The 27433-nt window shown below is 35.0% G+C and overlaps 1 protein-coding gene across 1 annotated transcript; it reads right to left on the bottom strand.

Moving 5' to 3' along the window:
• Positions 1–3043: 3043 nt before the first annotated feature.
• On the bottom strand, positions 3044–18824 carry LOC129882621 (chloroplast envelope quinone oxidoreductase homolog). The gene is made up of 4 exons (XM_055957000.1): positions 18561–18824; positions 5214–5355; positions 4260–4351; positions 3044–3882 (listed from the first exon to the last, which is right to left on the bottom strand). The coding sequence occupies exons 1-4, from the start codon at positions 18624–18626 to the stop codon at positions 3193–3195; spliced, it is 990 nt and encodes a 329-aa protein (XP_055812975.1). The 5' UTR covers positions 18627–18824; the 3' UTR covers positions 3044–3192.
• Between the last annotated feature and the right edge of the window lie 8609 nt (positions 18825–27433).

The raw sequence follows: 27433 nt of genomic DNA, 5'->3' as shown, positions 1-27433 counted from the left end.
CAATGGATCTTGCACCACGACCTCCCTGTTTCACGAAGTTGGAGTTGACTAAGTCAAAGCAGATTCCAATTGGAATGAGGATACTGATCTTATTATTATAAATATGTCTTTTTGATGATGTTTTTAGGGGTGCATTATCATTAAGAAGTTACGAATTATTCCTAAGGATTACCATTAGTTATAAAAGTTAGGGTTTACTCATAGAATATTCATTTTTCTTAATTTTTAGGGTTTAATTACTATTTCTTAGAACAAACAAGATTCTCTTGCAAGAGTTGCATTAATCAAAGATTTTGTTTACTTTCTTTTACATTCATGTTATTTAGTACTTTAAATTATAATTAATTATTTTCTGCAACTAGTTATGAATAGCTAAACTCATAACTAGGGTTGTGAAACTTAGAGTAGGAAGGATGATGATAGAATATTTACATTAAAATCTTCTCATGAAGGGATTATTAGTGTGTATCAAGATTATTTTGTAAAGATTGCTTTTTTAATAGTTGCAAACACTAACAACTTGCATGTATCCTGATTTGCTTGACAAAATAGTTGCAAACACTAAAAACTTGCATGTATCCTAATTTGCTTGACAAAGGAGGTTACGATTAGGAAAAAGAATCACTAACAGGTATTTAGAGTTACTAACCTCCATCTAATAGCTTGAGCAATAGATAGGATAGCTAACCTGAGGTATGTGAGGAATGAACAAGTTATTTCGACACTCAAGTGCCAGAAGGACTTAGTCATACAATATGCTCCATTATACGTGTCGTACTGTCATTGTACGAGTTGAACTAATTAGCCATGAAAAACTTTAGAGACTTGGTTGTTTAAAGCTCAGGCAGTACAAGCCATTGTATGAGCCGTACCTTTGAGGTATGAGCCATATTGAGAAATTGTGGAAAAAATAGTAGCTGGTAATTGTGGATATAGTGGTGGTGAACATTATCCCACACAAAAATACCTCTGAATGAAATTAAGACTTTATTCTAGATCTTAATAATTAAGATCTATTCAGACTAATTAAGTGTTTCAATCTTAATAATAACAACTGAACTTGATGGTTAAGGTCTGAACCATTTAAATTCAAACCTTCATTTAGTACAATAGATGAGGCCTTATCGACCAAACATGAGAAAATTAAAAATAAAATCTTCATACCAAACACATGTTAATAATAAGTGGACTTTTTAGAATTCCTACACCCTTACATATTTTAAGAAAAGTATAGTTGGTGGATACCCATAGATTATTCATATTGTATGATGGATAGTAATATGAGTTGATCCATTTTTGAATGATCAGATACCCAAACCATTTAAATAAAATTGGATTGAGTGAATAACCATAAATTTTAACCATTTTACCATCCTTAAAGGAAAATTGAGTCACATATTCAATCGAATGGCCATGTGGTGTCAATTTTTCAACTTTAATTGTCTGACTTATGAAAAAAAATTAATTTAAAATAGAAGCCTTTTTTATTTTTAGATGAAATAGTTTTAAATGGTATATAATCAATGAAAAATTATGTAGCCGATCCTAATTTATTTAAAATTGAGAAATAATTATTATTGTAAAGTTCTTTATTACTAGAGATTGTTTACAACATGAAAATGATTTTCTCAAAGCAACCATTCAAACACCTTTTCTTTTTCAAAAGCTTCTACGAAGAACTATTGCTAAACACTCATCACCTAACACCTAACTTTCAAAAGTAATCATTCAATTGTTGTTCACATTTGGAAGTCAATTAATTCGATTTGTGGTTTACATTTGGAAGACAATGGTTTAGTATATAGTTCTAGTTGAATCATAAGGCTAACACCAACTAGCATGAGATTGTGTTTTCGTTGACTAATCAATAAAGTGTAAAGTAGTCATGGATTTTGACAGTAGTCTGTTGAGTAATAATTTTAGTTGACAGTCGATTACAGTCGATTACAAATCCACTCAAAATTAAGAGCATCTTAATAGACTAAGTAATTATTTGGTAAGAGAGAAATTGAGTGTAATTGAAGAAGTAATTACACTCTTCAATTCTTAAGGGAATATAAGAAATTGGTGTAATTACATGTAGCTTTTTAATTTTTTTCTTTTATTTATGTTTATATTTTTTTATTTTAATTTATTTTTTATTTCTATTATTTTTTAAAAATAATATTTTTATTATTCTAATATTTTCTAAATATATATTTTTTATTTTTTTATTTATATTTCATTTCATTCTCATTCTCAACATTTACTTTTTCATTCCATGCAATTTTTCATATTATTTATTTATTTATTATTATATTTCTTTTTTAAAATAATTTTGTTAGTATTCTAATTTTTAAAATCATATTTATGTACGTTGTGTTAAAATTTGATATAAGAGCATTATGTTAAATTTTTTGTTTTGAATTTAGGATTTATGTCATATTTTCAATTTCATTTGTTTTAGTACTATTGACTTGATATTTCACATTGCAAAATATTTATTTTTTAGTTAAACTTGATAGATTATTTTTTTGTCAAATATTTTAATAATTTTATGACATTATATATATAATATTAACATTTTTTTCAAACATACATTTCATGATGTTCATAAAAATCTTATACTTTTAATTTATTTGATTAAATTATTTAAAATATACTAATTTAAAAAATATAAATAAAATATTTTTTTTATAATATTAGTTAAGAACATATGTTTATTAATTAATATTTAATTTAATATCATTTATAAAGATCCTTATTTGTCTAATATAAATTTTAAATTTAGAAAATCAACTTTTATTTTTGAAATTTAATATAACCTTGTAATTACCATTTTGCAACCAAACAGAATAATTATAATTACGCTGATAGGTCATAGGTCATCGTAATTACTAGACTGTGTTACACCAATTCCAATTAACAGATAACTTTCCAAACAAACCCTTAAGAAAAATGTAACTTTCAATTCAAGTGTTTCTTTTCCATTTATCATCATTTTATAACCCAGTCGAGAAGATGAATAATGGTCAAAATGCAAAGAAAACAAAATCGAACAGCATTATGAAAGGGCAAAGCCAATCGATAGACTGCACAAGCATATAAGGCAAATGAAATTTGTTACAGCTGAATAGATTTAACTGGTCATAATGCACAAAAATCTTTTATTACACACGTATGTATAATAACATAATTTGGGAGACCACTACTCTATGGCTCCACAAAAATCTTTCCCGTCGCATGTCCATCGATACTCCTGCTCCAAGCATCTTCAGCCTTGCTGAGAGGAAATTTGGAGTCGATCACTGTTTTAAGTTTCCCTTCCTTCACAAGCCCAACAAGCAATTCCAGGTTCTCCTTCTTGGCATTTACAAGTAGTGGCACCAACTGCTTCTTTGAGAAGGTTAATTTCTTTACTGCAAAGGTCCACATGGCGCTAGCTCCAGGAGTTAGATCGATGACCTTTCCGCTCGAACTTAAATTAGGCTCAAAGGTAGACCAAGGGATGCCTGTTGTGCAGTTAATCACTGCATCATATTTTTGGCCTGATGGACTCTTAAGAGCTGCTCCCTCTGGGGTCTTGTAATCAAGAACCTCATCTGCTCCTAAGCTCTTCACAAAATCAAAGTTGCGGGCTCCACAGGTGGCAGTAACATGGGTGTTACCAAGTTTTGCCAATTGAACAGCATAGTGACCGACACCACCCGAGGCAGCCGTAACTAGGATGTTCTTCCGGGGTCCAGTTCCATCGAGCTTAACTTCAGCAGGATTGACAAGGGCCTGAAGAGCTGTAAGACCTGCAATAAGAAGACCTGCACCTTCTGCAGCTGATACTTCAGCGGGTCTTGAAACAGTCAAACTCTCCTTAGGTACCGCATATTCAGCCAATCCACCTCCACTCTGTATCAAAGCTCATGAAAATCCATCAATCATAAAGGATAGAACACCACATTACTGTTGAAAGTGAAATGATTTACCAAATGGGGAGAAATACTACAAAGTTAAGACGAGCAGGTTGCTCTAGTCATGGTGCCTCCACTTCCAACCAAAAGGTTAGGATTCAAGTCAATTGAGGAGGGTTTTGAATGAGGGGCCTTGGCCCCCAAAAGAAAAACGAAAAGAAAATTATGTAGCATTGAACCATACAGGCAGCCGAAACAACATCCATGAAAAACGAATGTAACCCTGAGCAGGCCCATCACCTACTAAGTTTCAACCAAGCTCCAAAATGTAAGAAAGATGGCGAAAATAAAACATTTGAAAAGCATTGGACTGACCTTGGTATTGAGCATAGCCACAACCTTGTCACCGACCTTGAAACCTTTTACATTAGATCCTACTTCTACAACCTCTCCTGCCACGTCGGTAGCTGTTACATCCAAAATCAGTTTAGAGAACCGTAAACCAACAAGAATAAAATGCATATTACAATGCATCTAGGCAATCACGTAAAATTTAAGATAATGGCCAGGCTGTCTTTGATATCTTTGCCAGTTAACTTCCTATTCTAGTACATTACCATTAACAACAGTTGATGTTATTAAGCGAAGTTGATCTTCCTGGTGGCCTCAAACTTTAGCTCCTTTTATTATTTTTTTTCAGAATCCACTCACTCATTAAATGCTAGACAAGCAAAACAAATTCCATATCTAAAAACTTTATGGAGGCAAATCATTTGCCAATCAAATTCTTCACCTTTTTGTGTTACCATTCTCAATCTCTCAGATACTTTACACTGATGCCGTCTCCTATTCCAGTTTACAAATTTATATTAGTATTAGCAGAATAGCTTCTATATATATTCCTTTCTACCACATTTCCTGCAATTCATGTTATCCCAATTGCTGTAAACTTTTGACAAAATCTTCCATTTTTCCATGCGGCTTCAACATAAGTTATTGACTATATACACTGGATATGGAATTATATGTCACTATTCCTAGAAAAGAACATCCATCTCCCACCCAAAAGAAATTCTCTATTATATCAGCCCAGGGTCTAGAAAAGGAAACAAGAAGAAAAACTATATTAACTTGTCAAAGGAGATGATTTTTGATAGGTAGCACACAGTGTTTGAGAATACTTAGATAGAGATCCTCATACTAAGGCTGATGCGAAAACAATTGAGAACATGAAACACAAGGCGACTACAACCAAAACAAAAAGCACTAAAAACACAGTGCAAGGAAATTCTAACAAAATGTCTAGATGTAATTGATGATTGAACTTACTAGGAATAAAAGGAAACTTGGGAGGAAGAAGTGGACGAAGCATGCCCTTCTGAATTTTCCAGTCAACAGGATTTATGCTTGTAGCCTCCAGTTTTACCAAGACTTCATCCTTCTTCGGAGTAGGCACAGGAACTTCCACATGCTGCAAGAAGCAAAGACGAGCACACAATCAAAAAGGTTTTAATATTAGTAGTAGTGTTGCTACTACTGAGTATAGAGCAGCCTCATTAGTGGAAGTGTATAAAACAAATTACAACAAAAAGGGAATAAGACATGATAATATGGCAAATAACTGCAATCATTACTCAAACATAAAATTCAGTATGCTAAATAGAAGCAGTAAGGTACATCTGATCACATAGTATAGCCTTCTTCTCTTTTACAGACACAGACAAGTCTTTTTATGGGATTATACTGGGTTTGTTGTTGTTGTTGTTGTTGTAGACAAGTCTTTGAAAGTTCAACTTCGTGGAATCATAATGTGAAAATCAAGAACTATATTTACATTACGACACAAATCCAAATGGTCACAACGAAACATTTTACTCACTAAACATCAAATGAGATTTTATATGTATACTACAATCAATTTTTCTACTCAGATGTTCAATTCGAGGATAATCTTTACTTAAATATGGATAATCACCTAGGAGAAAGTCCTTTCATGTTTGGTGGAGTTATTCTTTTTTTCTTTATCTTCTTTTTCCTCAAACTAACATTCAATTTAAAAGTTACTTCCAAGCTAGCACTCTGCTAATGCTCAACTTAAAAGTTATCTCCAAGCAAGCTCTCTTCTAGAAATAATGATACTCTCAATGCTTCAAGACAAACTACCTAAACAAAACTGTCATGAAAGACTTTTCAAAACCAATTTATATTTATGGGATATTTTTAGAGACCCTCCCTTCAAGGTTTGGCTTCGTACCATCAACCTTAGTTCTAATTATTATTTTTTGGTCCTATACTGAAAAAGACTAGAAAAATTCAAAATCTTTCATAAGCTACATCTCCCTCTTGGTTTATGTTATTACGCTTGTCCCCCTTCCCCACTCCCCCCTTATTTAATTTTTTATAACAATTCTTTCAACTCAAATGTATAAAAATAGCGATCGGACAAATTTGCCTTTTCTGTGCACTCTTTTGCTTAGTTAATTCTATAAACATATTTATTGAAAAATTTCTGGAGTATATATCGAAAGGAGTTTAAAATTAACTTTTTGAGAGATATCTTAAAATACAAACTATGTTTAATATGATTTTTCCTCTCAAGAAAGACATTCAAGTTCTTGTAGAAAAGCTAAGATTTTTATTGAAAATCTTATTTCAAATTACAGAAAAGCTACAGCTCAAAGAAAAGAAGCTGAGAGATAATTTTAACTTATATTGAAATGGTGATTGACCAGCATATAAAGGAAATTGTGAAATAAAATATGAAGCACACATTAAAAGAAGGAAAAAACTGAAGTGCACACAATAGCATATATCGATCTTAATAGCTTAAATTTTTTGCAAAGATTAGCATAAAGGGTTGTTTGAAAACCAAGAAACTATTAACAAGATCCATTAAAAACCCATCTATTAATATAACCCAAAACCTTCAACCACAAAATCAGATCCCATGAAGCCTACACTTAGGAGAGAAAAATGGATTCATACCCAGAACCAACAACATTCAAGAGCCTTCCAAATCTCAAAAGAAATTAAAGCAACAAAACAAGCATATTGCACTTCCCAATCTCTCTTCCTAGAACAACATTGTACAACACCTTAAACCCAACATTCCTCAATGTTACAGAATGTACATAGTCATATCTACTCATAATATTCATAGCATAATCATAGAGATATTTATGGATCTTTTCTGATTTTGTTTCCTTAGATTTACTTGTACACCTACAAATAGCTCTTATTCTTGTAAAAATACAACAAGGAAATTGATCTATTGGCTCAGTATTTAACATGGTATCAGAGCGGGTTATCCTGCTTTGTACCTGAAGTTTAGCAACTGCCACCAACCTAGGGAGAAGAGCGTGGGATTCACGCATCAGCGAAGCTGCCGGAGACATTGCAAATCTTGAAGTGCGCGGATCTATCTTGGTTTGGTTTTTTTGTTACGACGTCGGCTTGACATTTCTACATGATTTGTGGTGGTCCTATATTCAGACCATATTTTGGAGAAGAGAATCCTTGAAATTGAATCTATGCACTCTCTTTGGCCAGGTTTGACATTTTTCTGATTATTGCTATCTACTTTCATTCTGGTATATGGTTGGATGTTGTCTGCAAAGTGCAATAGTGAGTTGAATGATTGCTCAACAATTTGTGAACTTGGTATAGTTTTGGAGGCTATCTGTTGCCTGCCTATTTGGCAAATTGTTTTAGAGTGCAACTTCGAGTTTGATTGTCAAACTGTTGATTCTATACCCGTTAGCAACTATTTGTCTTTCTTTTTGGGTATAGTGTGACTTTCAAATATAGCCTACATGGGATTTTCTATTGGTTTCAACATCAAATTGGTTCTGATACAGTGAGCATTTTAGTTGGAGAAAAATGACTGATCAGGGTGAGGTTGTTGCTGCCTCTAGTTCATTTTCTAACAAAATGATTTTGATTTCGGTTGAGGAGTTTGCTAAATTCTCTCAATGTAAGAAATTATTGAAGGAATCCACTTCAGTCAATGCCTTTTCCAAGTCAGATAAGGCATGTTTTATCACCTCTTCAAATAAATGGGTGATTGATTCAGGTGCCACCAATAATATGACAGGTAATCCTAATATCTTTTCTAGTTTTCAATCAAACAAAGTACCCTCTCCGGTTAGAGTAGCTGATGGATCAACCTGTAACAGTGTTGGATCTAGAATAGTTAAACCTACCTCCTTTATTACCCTGTCATCTGTATTAAGTCTACCAAAAATTGGCCTTTAATCTGATTTCTGTTAGTAAAGTTACTAGAGACCTTCATTGTTATATCTCTTTTTTTTCCGATCATTGTTTTTGTTTCGTCATCTTACAACAAATCAGGTTATTGGTAAAGGACATATATCTGATGATCTCTATATCCTTGATGAATGGGAATCTCGATTTGTTGCCTGCTCAAGTGTTTGTCTCCTTTTGAAGCACATTGTTGATTAGGACATCCTTCTCTACCTCAATTGAAAAAAGCTTTGTCCTCAGTTTCAGAATATTTCTCCATTGGAATATGAGTCATGTAAATTTGCAAAACACCATCATGTCTCAGTAGGTCCAAGGGTTAATAAGCGAGTTGAGCTTGCTTTTGAGTTAGTACATTCATATGTTTGGGGACCATGTCCTATTGTTTCTAAAATTGGGCATAAATATTTGTCGCTTTTGTGGATGATTTTCTCGAATGACTTGGATTTACTTTATGAAGAGTCGATCTGAAATGTTTAGTCACTTTATTGCCTTCTGCGCTGAAGTCAAAACTCAATTTAATGCCTCAGTACAGATTCTAAGAAATGATAATGTTAAAGAATATATGTCAAAATTATTTCGGTCTTACATGAGAAACCATGGCATTTTTCAACAGTCTTCATGTGTTGATACACTTTCTCAAAATGGAGTTGCTGAGAAGAAGAATAGGCATCTACTTGAGACAGCTGAGGCACTTTTGTTCCAATTGAAAGTCCCTAAACAATTTTGGGCTGATGCAGTCTCTACAACTTGTTTTCAGATCAATCGCATGTCGTCGATTGTGTTGGCAGGTAATATGTCTTATAGTGTTCTTTTTCCAAGCAAATCACTGTTTCCAGTGGAGCCTAAAGTGTTTGGAAGCACATGTTATGTTCGAGATGTTCAATCATTTATTACCAAATTAGATCCAAAGGCCTTAAAATGTGCTTTCTTGGGCTATTCTCGACTTCAGAAAAGGTATCGGTGTTACTCTATTGAACTTGGCAAATACCTAGTGTCAACTGATGTGGTATTTTCAGAGGCTACACCATTCTTCTATGCGCCTCCCATTTCTACAAGTCAGGTGGAGGAAGATGAGTGGTTAGTCTATTAAGTTACTCGTTCTGTAACAGAACATTCAGACGATGTTGTTCTTCCATCTTCTAGTTCATTTATAGAGAATCAGTCAACTATTATGCCTCCAAAATCTGCTTCATCTATTCCAGCAAGACCCCCAATTGTTCAAGTTTACTCGAGGAGGCAAGGTAATGATGATACTTGTCCTACATCAACTCCTCTATCATCAGCTCCTTCTCCACTTGATTCTTCAGGAAATCTTGACTTTTCTATTGCTCTTCAAAAGGTACTTGTCAGTGTAAATCCACACATTCCATTGCTAACTTTATTTCATATGACCACTTATCTCCTACATCTAGTTGTCTGATAAGCTCTCTCGACTCTTATCTCTATTCCCAAAACAGTGAAAGAAGCCTTGACTAATCCTAGATGGCATGATTCAATGTTGGAAGAGATACATGCTCTAGATGAAAATCACATTTGGAACTTGGTGGATTTACCCAAATAAAAGAAAGCAGTAAGATGCAAATGGGTCTTACAGTCAAAGTCAATCCTGACGGTTCTGTAGCAAGACTTAATGATAGACTTGTGGCTAAAGGCTATTCTCAGGCTTATGGGGTAGATTATGCAGACACTTTCTCCCTCATAGCTAAGCTCACCTCTGTTCGTTTGTTTATTTCTTTGGCTGCTTCTCAAGATTGCCTTTACATCAGTAGGATACTTGGATATCAAGAATGTTTTCCTTCATGGCGATCTCCATGAAGAGGTGTATATGGAGAAACCGCCTAGGTTTGTTGCTCAGGGGGAGTATGGAAAAGTTTGATATCTGAAAAAATCTCTATACGGTCTAAAGTAGAGTCCTCGTGCCTGGTTTGGAAAATTTAGAGATGTAGTTCAAGAATTTGGGTTGAAGAAAAGCAAATGTGATCACTCAGTCTTTTATAGATAGTCAGTGACTGGTATTATTTTGCTAGTTGTCTATGTTGACGATATTGTTATTACAGGAGATGATTGTACTGGAATTTCTTCTCAAGTAGTTTTTACATGCCAAATCTCATACCAAAGACTTAGGACAACTGAAATACTTCTTGGGTGTAGAAGTAGCTAGAAGCAAGAATGGGATTTTCTTATCTTAAAGAAAGTACGTACTTGACCTACTTGCATAAACTGGAAAGTTAGAAGCAAAATTGTGTGGCACACCAATGGTTGCTAATGTACATCTTACTAAGGATGATGCTGACCCTTTTGATGATCCGGAAAAATATAGAAGGTTAGTTGGGAAATTGAACTAACTTATTGTGAGTCGTCCTAATATTGCCTATGGAGTCAGTATTGTCAGTCAATTCATGACTGTACCAACAGTCAAACATTGGGCTGCCTTGGAACAAATTCTATGTTATTTGAAAGGAGCTCCTAGCCTTGGCATATTGTATAGCGACCACAAACATACTCGTGTTGAATGTTTTGCAGATGTAGATTGGATGGATCAAGAATTGATAGAAGATCGACTATTCGTTATTGCATCTTTGTTGGTGGAAATCTAGTATCTTGGAGGAGTAAGAAACAAAATGTTGTATCTCAATCTAGTGCAGAGTCTGAGTATAGAGCTATGGCTCAGTCCACATGTGAAATACTATGGATACAACACCTTTTAGCTGAGGTTGTTTGAATCCTATTTCCCAGCAAACTCTGTTGTGGTATTCAGGCTGCTCTACACATTGCCTCAAATCTAGTGTATCATGAACGGACAAAACATATTGAGGCCGATTGTCACTTTGTCCGTGAGAAGATTCAAGAGAACGTCATATCTACTGGCTATGTGAAGACCGGAGAGCAATTGGGTGATATATTCACGAAGGCTTTGAATGGAACTCGAATGGAATATCTTTGTAACAAGTTGGGCATGATTAATATCTATTCTCTAACTTGAGGGGGAGTATTACCAAATGTACATAGTCATATCTACTCGTAATATTCATAGCATAATCATAGAGATATTTAGGGATCTTTTATGATTTTTGTTTCCTTAGATAGATTTACTTGTACACCTACAAATAGATCTTATTCTTGTAATAATACAACAAGGAAATTGATCTATTGGCTCAGTATTTCACACTTAGATTACTTTTACCATAAGAATCAGCTGCTATACTCTCATATCCACCACATCGATCACACTTGTAATCTTTCTCTTAGATTCTATGGATTTCCTCGTGTCGTCTAAAGGAGCTTCTGAGTATACCGTGATTCCAGAATTTATTCAAGACACCAAACTGAAGCAATTCAAGGAAGAATTCTAAAGAGTAAATTAGAAAGGGAATTTTGGAAAAACTAGTGTGATTAGAAAGGGCGAATCAATCCGAGCACTATTTTTATGCATTAATCATAAATAAGTAACAACGAAACCAAAATAAGGTTAAGAGTAATATCGTAAACCACAAGGGAGGTAAGCATTACAAACTTGAGGGGAAATGTTTGAAACAATGCCTTCGTTTATCTATATATTTTTAACAATCCTCCTAACCCCTTTGCCTTGAAACATATCCTTGACACTCCCATCTCTTCCTTTCATCTCATAGACACAAATGGTGTGTATTTTACTACAGAAGTGTTGTTAACTCAAAACCTACTATATATCAAAGTTGTGATGACTTGGGGCTTAGATAAACAAGCTAAGTAGAGGAAAGAGAATTTTTCTCCTCCGTGGGGTTGATATGTAGGTTGGAGGAATAGCTAAAATAGTGAACATTAAGTGGGGAATAGTGAGAGAAGATTTTGGAAATGAAAGCATTTTTTTGAGCTGCATATTTTTTACAATTGAGATTTTCAATTAGGAAATGATTAATAAGATGATATATATTGGGAAAATAGACTGATTGTTAATTAGCCTTGTGTACTTAGTTGGAATCAGCCAGGGTAATCCACAAGTTTCATTACCTAATCCTTATTTCCATGCTAATTGACCACATATATATTACCACACTGAAGTTAGGCACAACGTGTCTCCAGTCTAGACTTCACAATTTAGTGTATTCTTGTTGATATCGTGGTTTAATTTGCATTGACTGAAAAAAGCAACTCAGAGTCTTCCGTAAATCACATTTAGACATCAACTTCCCCAAAAACAAATGCACGACCCCATATGCATGCACAACAACATATCAAAAAGCATTTTTCGAGCTCCTTACAAATACAAGGAGGAGGATTTTTTTCATGTTTCCTTCTTGTCATAGGCAAATGAGAAATATTTTGTCAAAAATAGCACCCAACGTGTCTCTCAGGAATTTCTCAGTTATCAAAATAAAAATAAAAATAGCACCCAACATGAATGCTACCTATTATTGGAGAATCAAACAAATAATAATTACCCTGTGAATGCGTACATATATGTGCATTGAGGCTATTGAGAAGTAGGCAACTATCTCTGTTTAGAGCATAGTAAGTGGTATTTAGTCCGATTAAATCCCGATATCTCAAAAGGGCAAGCCGGCAAGGCTGTAAGGAAAACTCCAACTATACTCACAACTTAAACTACATCCTTTAAAGATTCCCAAAGGAAAGGTTGGGTTGTGGGGTGATTTCCAGGGCTATGGAGGAGTTCCAAGAGTTCATTGATAATCACCTTCTTATTGATTTACCTTTCACAGGTGCCAGGTCAAAGGAATATGCGTTCAAATCTCAACCGGATAGATTCATTAAGTCTACTTCTTAGGAGGAGTTGGCACCTAGTGTCATCCAATGTATTCTACCAAGGTTGGTCTCTAATCACTCACTTATCATGCTGGATGGTGATAGAGGGAAGAATGAGATCTCCCATCAAATTCGAGAACATGTGGTTGTGAGTTACAAACTTTGGGATAAAGCGGCTTGAGTGGTGGAGAAGCTATGTTGTGGAAGGGAGACTATTTTTCATACTAGATAAAATATAAAGGATGCTTAAGAAAGATATAAGGGTGTGGAACAAGGAAGTGTTTGGGAGGTTAGAGGTGAAGATGAGGGAGATTATGCATAAGGTGGGAGAGATAGAAAGAATTGTGGGGGGTGGGGGTGGGGGTAGGGGGTTAATAGAGGAAGTTGATTGGAGGCCAAACTTAGGAGGGCTGGAGTTCAATCAGATTAGAGGGGTTAATAGTCAATGGTTAGAAAGGGCTATTGATGAGAAGGAGGTGCGGGTGGTGGTAGAGTGTTGTGCAGGTGACAAGGCTCCAGGTCCAAATGGCTTCACTTTGGTTTTCTTCCTGGAGTATTGGAGCACAATCAAACTTGATGTTATGGGTACTACTGATGAGTTCCACGAGAGGTGAATTTGATCGAAGTCTTAATGCTTCTTTCACTGTCCCTATTCCTAAGAAAGAAGGGGTTGCTAGCATTTGGGACTATTGACCTATTAGTCTAGTGGGAAGCATCTATAAGATTGTTTCTAAGGTAATTTCTAATAGACTTAAGAAAGTTCTGGATAAGATCGTTTCTTCTTCGCAAAAAGCTTTTGCTAAGGAAGACAAATCCGGATGTAGCTCTGGTGGCTAATGAAGTTGTAGATTCAAGGAAGAAACAGGAATGAACCGGGTGTTTTGTACAAGCTTGATCTTGAAAAGGCTTATGATTATGTGAATTGGAAGTTCCTAGATTTCATCATAATGACGATGGGCTTTGGGGAGAAATGGAAGAAGTGGGTCAGTTTTTGCATTTCTTCTGTGAGATACTAGATTTTAATAACTAGAAATCTATGTGGTTTCTTCGGTAGTTCGAGGGGTTTGAGAAAAGGAGATCTTTTATCACTTATGCTCTTTATTTTGGTGACGGAAGCTTTGAGTAGGATGATGGAGTTGGACAAAGTTGTTTTAGGCAGACATTAAGGGATTCAAGCCTCAAGGCTGAGGTGGGTGGTGGTGATACCTTGTCGGTTACTCACCTCTTATTTGAAGATGATAGTTTGGTGTTCTGTTATGCTGACAGTATCCAAGGACTAGTGTCAATTTTGATTTCAGGTGGTGTCGGGGCTTAAAATCAACCTCAGAATATGCAAGATCGTCCCCATCGGAGCAGTGAAATATTGATATGCTGGCCAACTTTTGAATTGCAAGTTAGGGGCTCTCCCTACTTCCTACCTTGCATTACTGCTAGCCACATCAAACAGGGATCTTAGTGTGTGGAGTTTGTTCATTCAGAGGGTAGAGAAGAGATCAGCAGGTCGGCAAAAAAGATATTTGTCCAAAGGAGGAAAGGAAGTGCTTATTAAAAGCACTTCATTGAGTATTCCGACATATTACATGTCCTTGTTCAATGCTAGCTCCTTTCACTGTTACAGAAAAGCTGGAAAAGTTGCAAAGAAATTTTCTGAGATGTGACGGATGGGCAAAGAAGTTCCATTTAGTTCGGTAGAAGACCGTGACATCTCCTAAACGGTGGGGAGGACTTGGGGATAAAGAATTGAAGGTCTTTAACAAAACACTTTTTGGGTAAATGGTTGTGAAGATTCTGGGAGGAGGGAGAAGCACTATTGGAGGGGGGGGGGGTTGTGTGTTGCTGATAGTGAACAAATATGGAGCTATGGATGGAGAACAAATGTGATTTTTTTTTTTTAGGTGTGGTGCTAAAAGAATATTATGAAGGGGTGGGAAGCCTTTAACGACAACACTTCCTTTGTGGTTGGGGGCTGGGAGTAGAGTTTGTTTTTGGGGTTAAAAGTGTGGAGGTTTGGTGTTGAAGGATGAGTTTTCGGTATTGTACAGGATATGAGTAGAGTTAGTTTTAAGGGCCAAAAGTGGTGTGAAGGTTTGGTGTTTAAAAATGAGTTCCTGGTATTGCACATAATCTCTTGCTAGAGGCAGTTGTTTGTTCAGGAAGGGGGTCACAAGGGGGTGGAACTTTTTGGGATTTGAGGTTCAGAAGATATTTTCAGGAGTGGGAGGTGGTCAAGTTTCAGAGATTGCTAGCTTTACTTCACAAGCAATGCGAGCCAGTTGACAAACCTGATACTTTTGAGGTGGGAGTTGGGGAATAACAAAGTGTTCTCTGTCACTCTGTCAAGTCCTTCTATGAAAAGCTTCTGGTTAGGGCGAAGGATAGTTTTTATGATTTGGCCTGGATTCCTAAGGTGCCGAGAAAGGCGTGCTCCATCACTTGGTTAGCTACCAAAATGGTCATTTTGACAGCAGAAAATCCTAGAAAATGAAAAATTGTCTGCCTAAGTTGGTGTTTCATATGTAAGAAGACAAAGGAGGAGGTGGACCATATTTTGCTACATTGCAAACTAGTCACGAGGCTATGGTGGGACATCTTCAGCTGGTTCGGTATGTCTTGGGCAATGCCGAGATCCATTAAGGAGTTGATGTTCAGATGGAAGAGTGGAGCTAGGAGAAGAAGGTACAACGCTTGGAATGTTACTCCTCTTGCTTCAATGTGGATCATTTGGAAAGAGAGAAATAGAAGAGTTATTGAAGGGGTGGAGATGAACTTTGCTCAACTGAGGAGTATTCTTCGTTCCCTTATAGTTTTTTGGTGTACCCATGTAGTTTTTGTTTGTACAGAGGATTGGGTGGCTTTCGAGAGAACCTTATTTTGTAAGTTTCTCCTTTTTTGGTATACTTCTTGTATATGGCCAAGTTGGCCTTGATATTATCAATGAAATACTTTTAACTGATCAAAAAAAAGTATATTGAGAAACAAAAAATGTCCTCATTATTTGCAAAATTGAACAAGTTTCATCCTTCAGCTATCTCACTTTACGAAACTTACGGAATCTTTGGAATATCTCTTGTCCAGCCACAGAATTTTGTTGAGAACTGTGATAGCTTTATTTTCCAACATTTCCAAAGTAAACAGTCTGAAGATGCTTGCTTTCTTCGTAAAGTCTGCAGCATTATATGTATGTATGTGTCATTGGAGGTTGATCACCTCATGGAATGAGATTTCTGTGTTATCTAGCCAAAAGGCTACTTTTCTTTTGCTGTATATCTAGAGTAAATTGTCTGCAGGGTATGGTTAAATTAAAATGTTGTAATTTTAAGAACTCAAATTAAATGTCAATATATTTAACATTACGGGGTGAAAACTCTTGCATAGGCGAATCATATTGCTAAGCTGAAGCTGCTTACCATTTTACTGTACATAGTGTAGTTGACCCTATGAAGTACTAAATATTTATTGTGATGATTTTGGTCCAAATCTTGCACGTAATGTGAAATTCAAATGATTAAAGCACTCCATCATCGGCGGAAACAGTTGTGAAGCAGTACTATGAAGCTCATACTTATTTGTTTTTTTAGGAAAGATAAAAGCTTCTACCTCCAAATAAAGAAACTCAGTTTCTTAATTAGGAATGGAGTCTGGGCTGGGTCTGTTCATTTCCAATGGCAACAACCAAACAACAAAGAAGAAGACCAGTTTTGGGGAGGCTTACAAAGTCATGTGGGTCTCATGGGAATATTTGGTTCCTTTAGTTTAGTAGACATTGAGTAATAGTGGGATGAAAATTGCTTGCTTTAGCAAACAACAAGGATGGATTTTGTTCACAACATATTCCAAGGATGTAGTTTAATTTGTTGTCATACTCGAAGGATATTTTTGGCCAAAAACTTGACAGCTGGAGTTCAGCATATGAGTAGCCTGTTACACCATAACCCGATTAAAGAGAGAGCTGATATTTACGGAGGGTTGATTGAACTGTGAGATTAGAATAGCAACAGATGACTCACATAGCAGACTTCAACTAGTTTAGAATTGAGGCACGGAAGTAGTTGATTATACTGTTTTACCAGGAGAGAAACATGAAAACAAACACATTCAAATGAATAGTTTGATCTCAAATTGCTCGGAATGGATCACCATCATCTTGGAGATACGAGTAAGATTTGTTCTAGAGATTTCTTCCAGCTTAACCAAACCACCAATTACCGTAATCCTATTTATTTTCACATTGCTTTTTTATCTGCTTAAGCATTATGGTACGCTGGAAATTCAAGAACTTTTAAGACTTACGCCTTTTCCGTGGATTATTTGTGTTTCTGACTTGGTCAGTCTCTTAAACGACCATAATGGCATCACATAAGCCATTCTGTCCATTAGTGTTTTTTTTTCTCTGCTGGAATTTGAACTTCAGACCTCGTGATTCTCTACCAATTCATTGACAAGTAGGCCACAACTCTTGGGCGCACTATTTCTGCAATTTTCTTCTAATGAGAAATGAGCCTATTCATATACCCTCTCTCCTGAGTGACCTCCCAAACAATCAACCAAATATAATAACTCTCAAGACACGAGAAATTTTTTCCAGTTGTTTCTGTGTCCGCTACTTATTCTTTAAATTACTCTTATGAAAAAAAATTAACCTCAATGATTCAATATAAAATTCACGAGAAAAGAAAATGTAAGTCATAATTTTGTTTACTGAGGATAAAACGAAACATATTATTGCTATTAATGACTTAAATATGCTAAAACTTATTATAAAAGGATAAACATTAGTACCCGTTAGGCATGGGAAGAGATTTATTTAGATTTAATAGAAAATAATATCTTAAAATAAGAGTAAAAACTAAAAGTTTACCTTCTGAAGAGAATTTGTTTAATATTTTAAAAGTTGAAATTTATAAAATGGTAGATTTGCAACTTTTTTAAAGTTTTTTTATTTTATTTTGAAATAGATCATTTTATTATTTTGTTCATTTTATTTTACATAGAGAATTGTGAGTAATAAGATCAAAAATATTTTATTTTATATTTTTTTTTAATTTTGAAATAGATCATTTTATTATTTTTTTCATTTTATTTTAGGTAGAGAAATTTATAATAAAATCAAAAATCTTTTATTTTTTTGGTATGAGAAATAAAATTTTAAAAAATCACCTGGATTATGGACCGTGAACTGCTAAAAAAGGAACGTAGCATATTCAAACCATTAGCAATAATTATATATTAATATATTTCAGTTTATCCTCCGTTGAATAAAATTAATACTTACATCTTCTTTACTGATTAATTTTAATTTTGAATCATTGAGGTTATGTTCTTTTATAAAAGTAATTTGAAAAAAAAAGTCGCTCGAATATAGAAACAACTGGAAAATGAATTAAAAATTTAATTTCACAAAGAATTCCATTAATATAAATCTAAGTTATTTATATTTAAAAAATAAACAAATATCAAACCTGATAAATTTTTGAATACTTAAAATCATTAATTGTATAGTTAAGGAACTAAAATCAGGTAAATGTATAATTAAGGGAGTATTTTAAATTGCTCTTATGGTTAAGGGAACTATTATGGCATTTTCTCCTCAAAACACAGTTACTGATATGAAAAAAGAAAGGAAAAGAAATAGGGAAGCAAGTATTTTTGCAGAGCGGAAGGTAAAAATACCTTAAGTCCAGCAGCTCCGCCGCCATAAGAGTGGTATTGAACAGCATGCATAACCTTTCCAGCCATATCAAATTCACCGATTTCAAGTAGCTCAGAAGTGGGGAAGGAAGTTGGAGCAAAACGGGGCGAGGCTGCTACATATTACTGGAATTGTTTTAGAATATATACATGTGAATCGGCGCTATCAAAGGGTATTTTTTTTATTTTTCGTGGGGGCACAGGTTATCCACGACTTTTCTCCTGAAAAGCAAAATAGTAGGTGGCATCTTTTCTCACGGAATGGTAAAATGAGATTTTGAAAATACTCATCATAACACCTTGTTTGTTTGGATGGTTGTTACCCATTGAATTGTATTGTATTGTTAATTAAAATATAATATTTATTTTAATTGTTATTTAAATTTTATGATATTGTATTGTTTAAATTCATCGTTAGATAACGATGAAAAAATTTATTTTATGTAACGATTGGTTTGGTGTGTTCGCGTCGTTACCTTAATATTTTCTTCTCATTTTGTCTTATTTATTATTTAATAATTATATTTCATCTTTTACCCTATCTTTTTATAGTAATTTTATCCCGTACTCTACTTTTCTTGTAAGTTATATTATTCGAATTATAGATGTGTGATATTATGTAACAATGAAGAACAATACAATTTATCTAAATACTGTATTTATTAAAATAATACAATGCAATACAATTCAGAACAATATAATATATTATAAAATAATAAGTAACAACGTCCAAACAAAATGTAAAGTTGGTAATACCAGATAGATCCAAGGCTGTTTAAGGGACGCTGGCTCTATATTCTTTAACCTAATATCGGTTACTTTTATTTAAGTACCATCATTTTTATATTAAGTTGGCAACAATTCATAATTCATTCTTAAATTATAAATTTTAGCTAACTATTAGTTGCTTTTAAGGAAGACAATTCTTACAATAATAAAGTAGACAATGACAGCTTCGTTTTGTTTTGTTTGTATTTAGTGAGGGTCTGAATTTGAATATTAAAATTTCACTTTACAACAACAATAACAATCCAGTGCAATTCCACATCGTAGGGTCTGGGGAGGGTAAAGTGTATGCAGACCTGACTCCTTCCAATGTAGGACGGCTATTTAATAAATTTCACTTTATTAAATATATATTTTTTTAAAAAAATTAGATCTTTTAATAGTGTGAAAACATCTGATTCGGGTTAAATCTATGAGAGTCTTAGGCTTCACTTGTTTTTATTAAGATTAATGTATCTGAATTTAAATTTACATCTAAATATTAAGATTTATAGGCTTGAATTTGAATACATATTTGAATACTAAGATGTTCATTAAAATATGAATATTAAATAGATAAAACTATTTGTTTTCTCAATATTTGAATGTATAAATTTTTCTTTGTTCAAAAAGATAATAAATAATAAGATTCAAACAAAATACTAAACTGATCTAATATTATATTAATAAAACATTTTTAAATTTTTATATAGCAATTGATGGTGATGATTACTAAGATTGTGATTGTGCGTATCGATTTGAGACGATATTGGTTTATAATGGTGGTTGTGGATAGTATTTTATGGTATAATAGTTGGCAGTAGTAATTAATTGTGGTTGTTGTTGTTGGCGCCTAATAATTAGTAGTAGAATAATACTTATAATAATAGTGATAGTGAATGATGATGATGATTAGTGATATATAATGTTGACTATTAATAGTTGTAATTATCGATAGTGATTACGGATATAATAATGATTGATGATAATTAATGATCGCAAATTATGTTTAATGGTGATGACAATTGATTTTGATAATTATAAACCAAAACAGTGTACAGGTCTCCCTCTCTTTCAGTCGGCCATTTAATTTTTTCTTCTTCTTGAATGGGTAAGATTTTAAAAAATTTACAAAACCTTTGTTGGTTAATTATATAAGTATATCTACAGTATTCTTAATATTAATCTTTGCTTCTCAAGGGCTCTGAATTTTTACTTGCAATTTTAGATTTTGATTATAAAATTCGTAGTGACGTCTGATTAGCATTGTTTATTCGATAATATGATATTTGGGCTGGTTTTACTTAATAAGATTACAAGAATTAATTTTTTTATTGTGATAGTATTATGAGAAAGTCTCTTTTCCTTCTAATTCCTTTTTTTTCTTGGCATCTGATAGTTGATGGCATGCTGATATATTCATGATAATTATTGACATTGTTATAAATTATATATTTTTTTATCAGTTATCAAGTAATTGGACAATATTCTAAACTTGATTTGTTGAAAGTTGTAGCAATATTCAAAATATTAATTATTTCGTTCAAATTTGCCTTATTGTTGACTCGTGGAGATAGTCAAATTTGTTGGCTCGTTGAAAAGTAGTGGGACTCAACCAATCAAATTCATATTCTTGAAGACCAAGTTGTGTACACGGAGAAATGTAAACAAAATATACAATTAAAATATATCAAGAATGCAAGTGTAAAAAATTGTGGAGCACATCCAAACAAATTAGAAGTCGTTGCCCACGGGAAGTTAAAATATAATATAGATAATTATTAGAATATAATATAGATAATTGTTAGAATATACACCTTGTTTCTAGAAGCATCAACTTTTTGGTTTTCTTTTTTTTTCCCAATATTTATATGATGGAAGCGAATGCGATCCCGTTAATAAATTGGTCAAACTTTTCCATTAATCAGACTACGGAGTAAGAAAGTTATTGTATTGTTAATAGGTTTTAAAAAAAAAGTATCAAGTAAAATTATATTAAATTCTATCAAACTCGTAAATCGAATCATAGCTTCAATCGTGCCCTAGTTGTACTTCCAAAAGACATTAAAATAAAGCTCATTATTTGCAGAGGGAAAATGGAAACAAGGAAGGACAATTGACGCTAATTTTTTGGCATAGCACACTGAAGCTGACTGAATTTTAATTAGAGGAGAAATTTATGATTAATCATAAAGTGTTGTTTGCTATTGTTATCGAAATGTAGGTATTTTCTATTCTTGTAATGTCAAGTTTTTATTTAGTAAATCTTCTAAGATACGAGAAATATGCACCTGCACATTATCGTGGATCATTTTCTTCCAAATGACAAAATGCATAGCATTAATTATTATACTTTATAAAGTTAATACCTCAAACCATCCTTAATTATTCACATTTCGTTAGTGTAATACTCATATTATAAAATATTATTTTTATTCGAGCTATAATATTTTCTATCTAAAATCCCCTATAGTGTCAAGTGACACATGGAGAGTGATCTCAATTAGTATGTAAAAGCTTAAAAAATTCTATATATATATTTCAAAATAATTTTTATTCTTTCCTCTAGTAAAAGCAGTTAAAAACACAACTTATGGCATACACATTGTTTATTTTAAGTATATTTTTGTCACGATTCAAAATTCTATTTACTTACCATTCCCCATAAACAAAGCATATTCATTATTAATCATTTAAGATGAATGAAAAGAGAAAACATGCTAAAATAAAGTAAAACAATATAACAACAACAACAATCCAATGAAATTCCACAACATGGGGTCTGGAGAGGGTAAAATGTACGCAGACCTTACTACTACCAAGGTAGGACGGTTGTTTCTGAGAGACTCTCGGCTCAATAAAAGCATAAAAAGAGGTCAGATAAGGCTAAGAAATTCAAAGCGATATGGGAAAACAAATAACGAAAGCGTCACAGATAAAATAGAGTAATCAAAGTACAGAAAGTAATAGATAATAATAGAAATAACAGAAATCAGAGCATAAGCAATTGTAATGCGCTAATGCGCCTATGAATAGGGATGAACAACGAGACTATGTACTAGCCTTCTACCCTAATGTGGGTCCTCCATATTCTCCTATCTAAGGTTATGTCCTCGGTAAGCTGTAACTGTGCCATGTCCTGTCTAATCACCTCTCCTCAATACTTTTTCGGCCTACCTCTACCTCTTCTGTAACCATCCATGGCCAACCTCTCACATCTCCGCACTGGGCATCTGTGTCTCTCCTCTTCACATGCCCAAACCATCTCAGTCGTATTTTCCACATATTGTCTTCACCGAGGCCACTCCCACCTTGTCCCGAATAGCCTCATTTCTAATCATGTCACTTCTGGTGTGCCCACACATCCATCTCAGCATTTTCATCTCGGCAACTTTCATCTTTTGAACGTGAGAGATCTTAACTGGCCAACACTCTGCCCCATACAACATAGCTGGTCTAACCACCACTTTATAGAACTTGCCCGTAAGTTGTAGTGGCACCTTCTTGTCATATAGCACTCCGAAAGCGAGCCTCCATTTCATCCACCCTGCCCCAATACGATGTGTGACATCATCGTCAATCTCCCAGCTGCCTTGCATGATAGACCCAAGATACTTGAAACTAATTCTCTTTTGGATGGCTTGGGCACCAAGCTTAACTTCCACGCCAACCTCCTGAGGTGTCTCACTGAACTTGCACTCTAAGTACTTTGTCTTGGTCCTACTCAACTTAAACCTTTTAGACTCCAAGGTATGTCTCCAAATCGTCAGCTTAGCGTTAACTCCGCTACGAGTCTCATCGATCAGGACTATGTTGTCACGACCCAACTCCGTAGGCCGTGAATGGTGTCCAAGTTGGGCATTCATACGTACCCTTAGCCCTACTTAGCGTGTTAGCAGAATAAACAAAAATAGAAATCAAAAAGGGATCGCTAGAGAGCGCATGAGAACAGATATAGCACAAGAGGGCCGTTAAGGCCATCAAGGAACTCAAAGCCCAAAATATATATACATAACCCACATTACAAGTCTACAGACCTCTACAGAATGATAGCCTAGTTATATGATAGGACAGGGCCCCGTCGTACCCTTAGCCAACATGTACAAATGTACAATAGAAAAGTTAGTACCAAAATAGGGCTTCAGACAAAGGAGCACTGCCAACCAACAGGGTGGATGTCCTAAGCAAGCGGATCAACAAACCGAGCGTCTGTACCTGCAGGCATGTAACACAGCCCCCGAGGAAAGGGGGTTAGTATGGACAATGTACCGCGTATGTAAAGCATGGACTATAATAGGTAAAGTCATTACCAGAACAAAAGGTGCAAAATGAGCAAAATATCCAGAATATCAAAATGCTTTTCATAACCACAAATAATGTAAGCAGAAAAACATATGCCATATCCGGCCCTATTATGGGACTCGATGAAAAAATCGTGGTTGCCGCCCCGTCACTGACGCCACAACACATCATAACTCCAGAGTAGGGAATATCTCCGTAACAGATCATATAACACTAGATGGTCATATTAGATTATATCATATCATATGTGTACATGGCACATCATAACTCCACAAAATCCATTTACAGGTCGTACCTACCCCCTCATATCGGGGTATGGAAAAAAATGCAGAGAAGTATGCATGATAACAAAACCTGACCCGGGCTCGGTGAAGGAAGCATTGAGTCATCCACGAGTGGAGTAGTGAGAAACTAAATGCACTTTAAATCATTTTTGAGACTCGATAGAGTTAACAAAATGAGCTATTATTCAAAAATCAAGACAAGAGTCGTATCAAGTACCTTTTGAATATCACTATGAGTTATATCCAAATAGAACTTTTGGAATCATATACACGTATCTAGGCACGATAAAATATTCTTTGGAACATCAAGAAGTTGGCCATCCTAGCGGCTCTACGAATAGGAACTTTCTTGAAATCATATAAAAGTCATATACTTGTTTTATAAAAACCATGCCAAAAAGGAAGATTAACTTTATATACTTATGTCAAAATATGCCAAGAGAAAGAATGGTTAGCTTTACATATTTATGCCAAAGACATGCCAAAAGAAGGAATGGTTAGCTTTACATACCTCTTACGGATTACTCCTAATACGTTTGCCTCATCGTCTCTTAAACCAATTTAACATGAAAGTAATACTATGGTTAATGACCTTTCACTTTCCAATTCCAACTCTACAACCAAGTCTCCATAGAGGTCATTTTCTTATCCATTTCCCTCGACTAGCTTATTACTAGTTTCTAAGTTACCGAAAATCGGGCAACATCTCCCCTATAACTTCAATATCCCCGAGATTTTAACTCAGCCAAAATATCAACAACCATACCAACAAAAATAACCAGCAGCACATATATAAATAAATCACTTCAGCATTACCCAATACAACTCCAAATAACTAGCTCCGAACTACGATACCAAAATAGAGTTCTTAGCTTTTATATCGTAAAATCTTTTACCATATGAAATGGAGGGTCGTGTGGATACAACCAGAAGCACCCACACCTCTTTTTGAGTACTTTCCATCCCTGCAACACACAATTAAGCCACCCCCATCCTGCAGCACCACAACAACAACACACTACTCGACTTCAATATACCTACTACGACTTCAATTTAGTTTGTTTCTAACGTCAAGCATCCTTATACACTTTTTACACTTCCAGCATAACTTAAGACATGTAATATACCTCATAAAATTATCATAAACTCCAGTTCAAAAGGGAAAACTTTACCTTACCCGAAACTCTCTAAAACTTGTCGGAACTCGCATCGAAATTTCCTTTAGCGCAGCTGAAACTTTGGGGCTGTTTGTTAATGTTTTGGGGCTGCTACAAAACATAATTTATATTACCAACACCTTTATACCTTCGTGGTTTACCCCATATAATTAATTCACGAAACAGAATTGGAGAACTTACCTTTTTCTCCTCCCAAAACCGTAGCTCTTTCTTCTCTCTAGCTTAAGTTTCTCTTCTCTTCTTTTTGTCTAGAACTTTCTTGGAGATAAGATGACTTATAGGATAAAGATGAACTTTAAGTCATAAATTATATATATATATATATATATATATATATATAGGCCACTTTAGGAGGGGACACATGTCATCCCCTAAGTGATGACACATGTCAAGCCCTAAGTGGTGACACGTGTTAAGTCCTTGTTGGGCCAACACATCCCTTCCTCCAATCATGGGATGCCATGTGGCATGTGGGGGGTCCACCACCCTTGATACAGCTGCTACCACATGGCACTCTCGCATGCTGCCACATGGCACTCTTTCATGCTGCCATATGGCACTCTCTTTTCCCCTCGTGGATTCGTAATCTCGTCTTACTTTACAAACCTATGTAATCCTTGCTACGTAAGCTTGGTATGTAATCAAGTAGCTTAAGTTTATAAAATTTCCAAGTTGGTAGCTTACGTAAATAAGTCGAGTCCTACAACTCATTATTTGATCTCCAATTCCTTCCGAATTCCTATAACTTTATTTCTAATCTTTCCTACCATGGGGTATCACATTCTCCTTTTCTTAGAGTTGTTTGATAGAGTTATAGCCTATCCGGCTCACATGATAACTTCTAAGAAGCTTTCAAGAACTTAGGAATCTTTCATGAAACTTAAGAAGCTTAAGAATCCTTCAAGAAACTCAAAAACCTCTCAAGGTACAAAAGTCTTTCAAGTTATAAAAGTACGGGGTATAACATATGTCATCCGTAAAAAGCATACACCATGTCACCTCACCTTGAATTTTTTGCATCAATCCATCCATCACCAAGGCAAATAAAAATGGACTAAGAGCTGATCCTTGGTGCAACCCCATCACAATTGAAAAGTGCTCTGAGTCCTCTCCTACTGTCCTTACCCTAGTTTTGGCTCCTTCATACATGTCCTTGATCACCCTAATGTATGCCACAGGTACACTTTTAGCCTCCAAACATCTCTATAGTATCTCTCTTGGAACTTTATCATAAACCTTTTCTAGGTCGATGAATACCATATGCATGTTCCTCTTTCTCTTCCTACACTGCTCTACCAGTCTCCTCATAAGATGGATGGCTTCTGTAGTTGAGCGTCCCGGTATAAATTCGAATTGGTTCTCTGAGATAGACACGCCTCTCCTCACCCTCATCTCCACCACTCTTTCCCATACTTTTATAGTATGACTTAGTAGTTTGATACCTCTATAGTTGTTGCAACTCTGGATATCCCTTTTGTTTTTGTATAAAGGGATTATTAAGCTCGACCTCCATTCTTTGGGCTTCTTTGTCATTTTAAATATAATATTAAATAACCTAGTTAGCCACTCCAAACCTAACGAGCTCGCGCTCTTCTAAAATTCCCCAAGAATCTCACCATGTCTGGTTTCTCTTCCCCAGCACATCCTATGAACAACACTCTTAACCTCCTCAACCTTAATACTCCTGCAATACCCAAAATTGTGATGCCTCCCTGTATGTTCCAAATCTCCCAACACAAAGTCTCTATCCCCTTTGTTATTTAAGAGTTTATGGAAGTATGATTGTCATCTCTGTTTAATGAGAGTCTCCTCTACCAATACTTTTCCATGCTCGTCATTAATGCACTTCACTTGATCCACATCGCGTGCCCTTATCTCCCGCGCCTTGGCTAGCTTGAATAATTTCCTATCCCCATCTTTCTTTTCTAGTTCAGCATAAAGACATTCAAAAGCTATCATTTTTGCCATCGAAACAGCCGACTTCGCCTCCTTCCTCGCTATCTTATAAAGTTCCTTATTCGTCCACTTCTCAACCTCATCCATGCTTTCTATCAGCTTTGCGTACGCCATATTCTTTGCTTCCACCTTCCCTTGCATTTCTCCATTCCACCACCAGTGCCCTCGATGCTGACTATGACTACCTGTCGAGACTCCCAACACTTCCCTTGCTATAACCCTAATAAAACTAGCCGTCCTATCCCACATACTAGTCACATCCCTACTACTATCCTAAGCCCCTATGTCCTTAAATTTCTCTCCCATCTCTAGGGAACTAGCCACTGTCAAACTCCTTCATCTGATCCTAGGTCAATCATCCACGACCTTC

This window comes from Solanum dulcamara, chromosome 3 (genome assembly GCF_947179165.1).
Source record: "Solanum dulcamara chromosome 3, daSolDulc1.2, whole genome shotgun sequence".
NCBI lineage: Eukaryota > Viridiplantae > Streptophyta > Magnoliopsida > Solanales > Solanaceae > Solanum > Solanum dulcamara.
The sequence above is the reverse complement of the archived record's forward strand: the minus strand, read 5'-3'. Positions and strand labels throughout refer to the sequence as shown.

Excerpts from the sequence above, each read along its gene's own strand:
- LOC129882621 (XM_055957000.1), bottom strand. The coding sequence starts at position 18,626 with ATGGCTGGAAAGGTTATGCATGCTGTTCAATACCACTCTTATGGCGGC. Across the intron at positions 5,356-18,560 it reads GCGGAGCTGCTGGACTTAAG|CATGTGGAAGTTCCTGTGCC; the intron begins GTATTTTTACCT and ends TGCTTCTTGCAG. Across the intron at positions 4,352-5,213 it reads CAAGTTTCCTTTTATTCCTA|CTACCGACGTGGCAGGAGAG; the intron begins GTAAGTTCAATC and ends TGGATGTAACAG.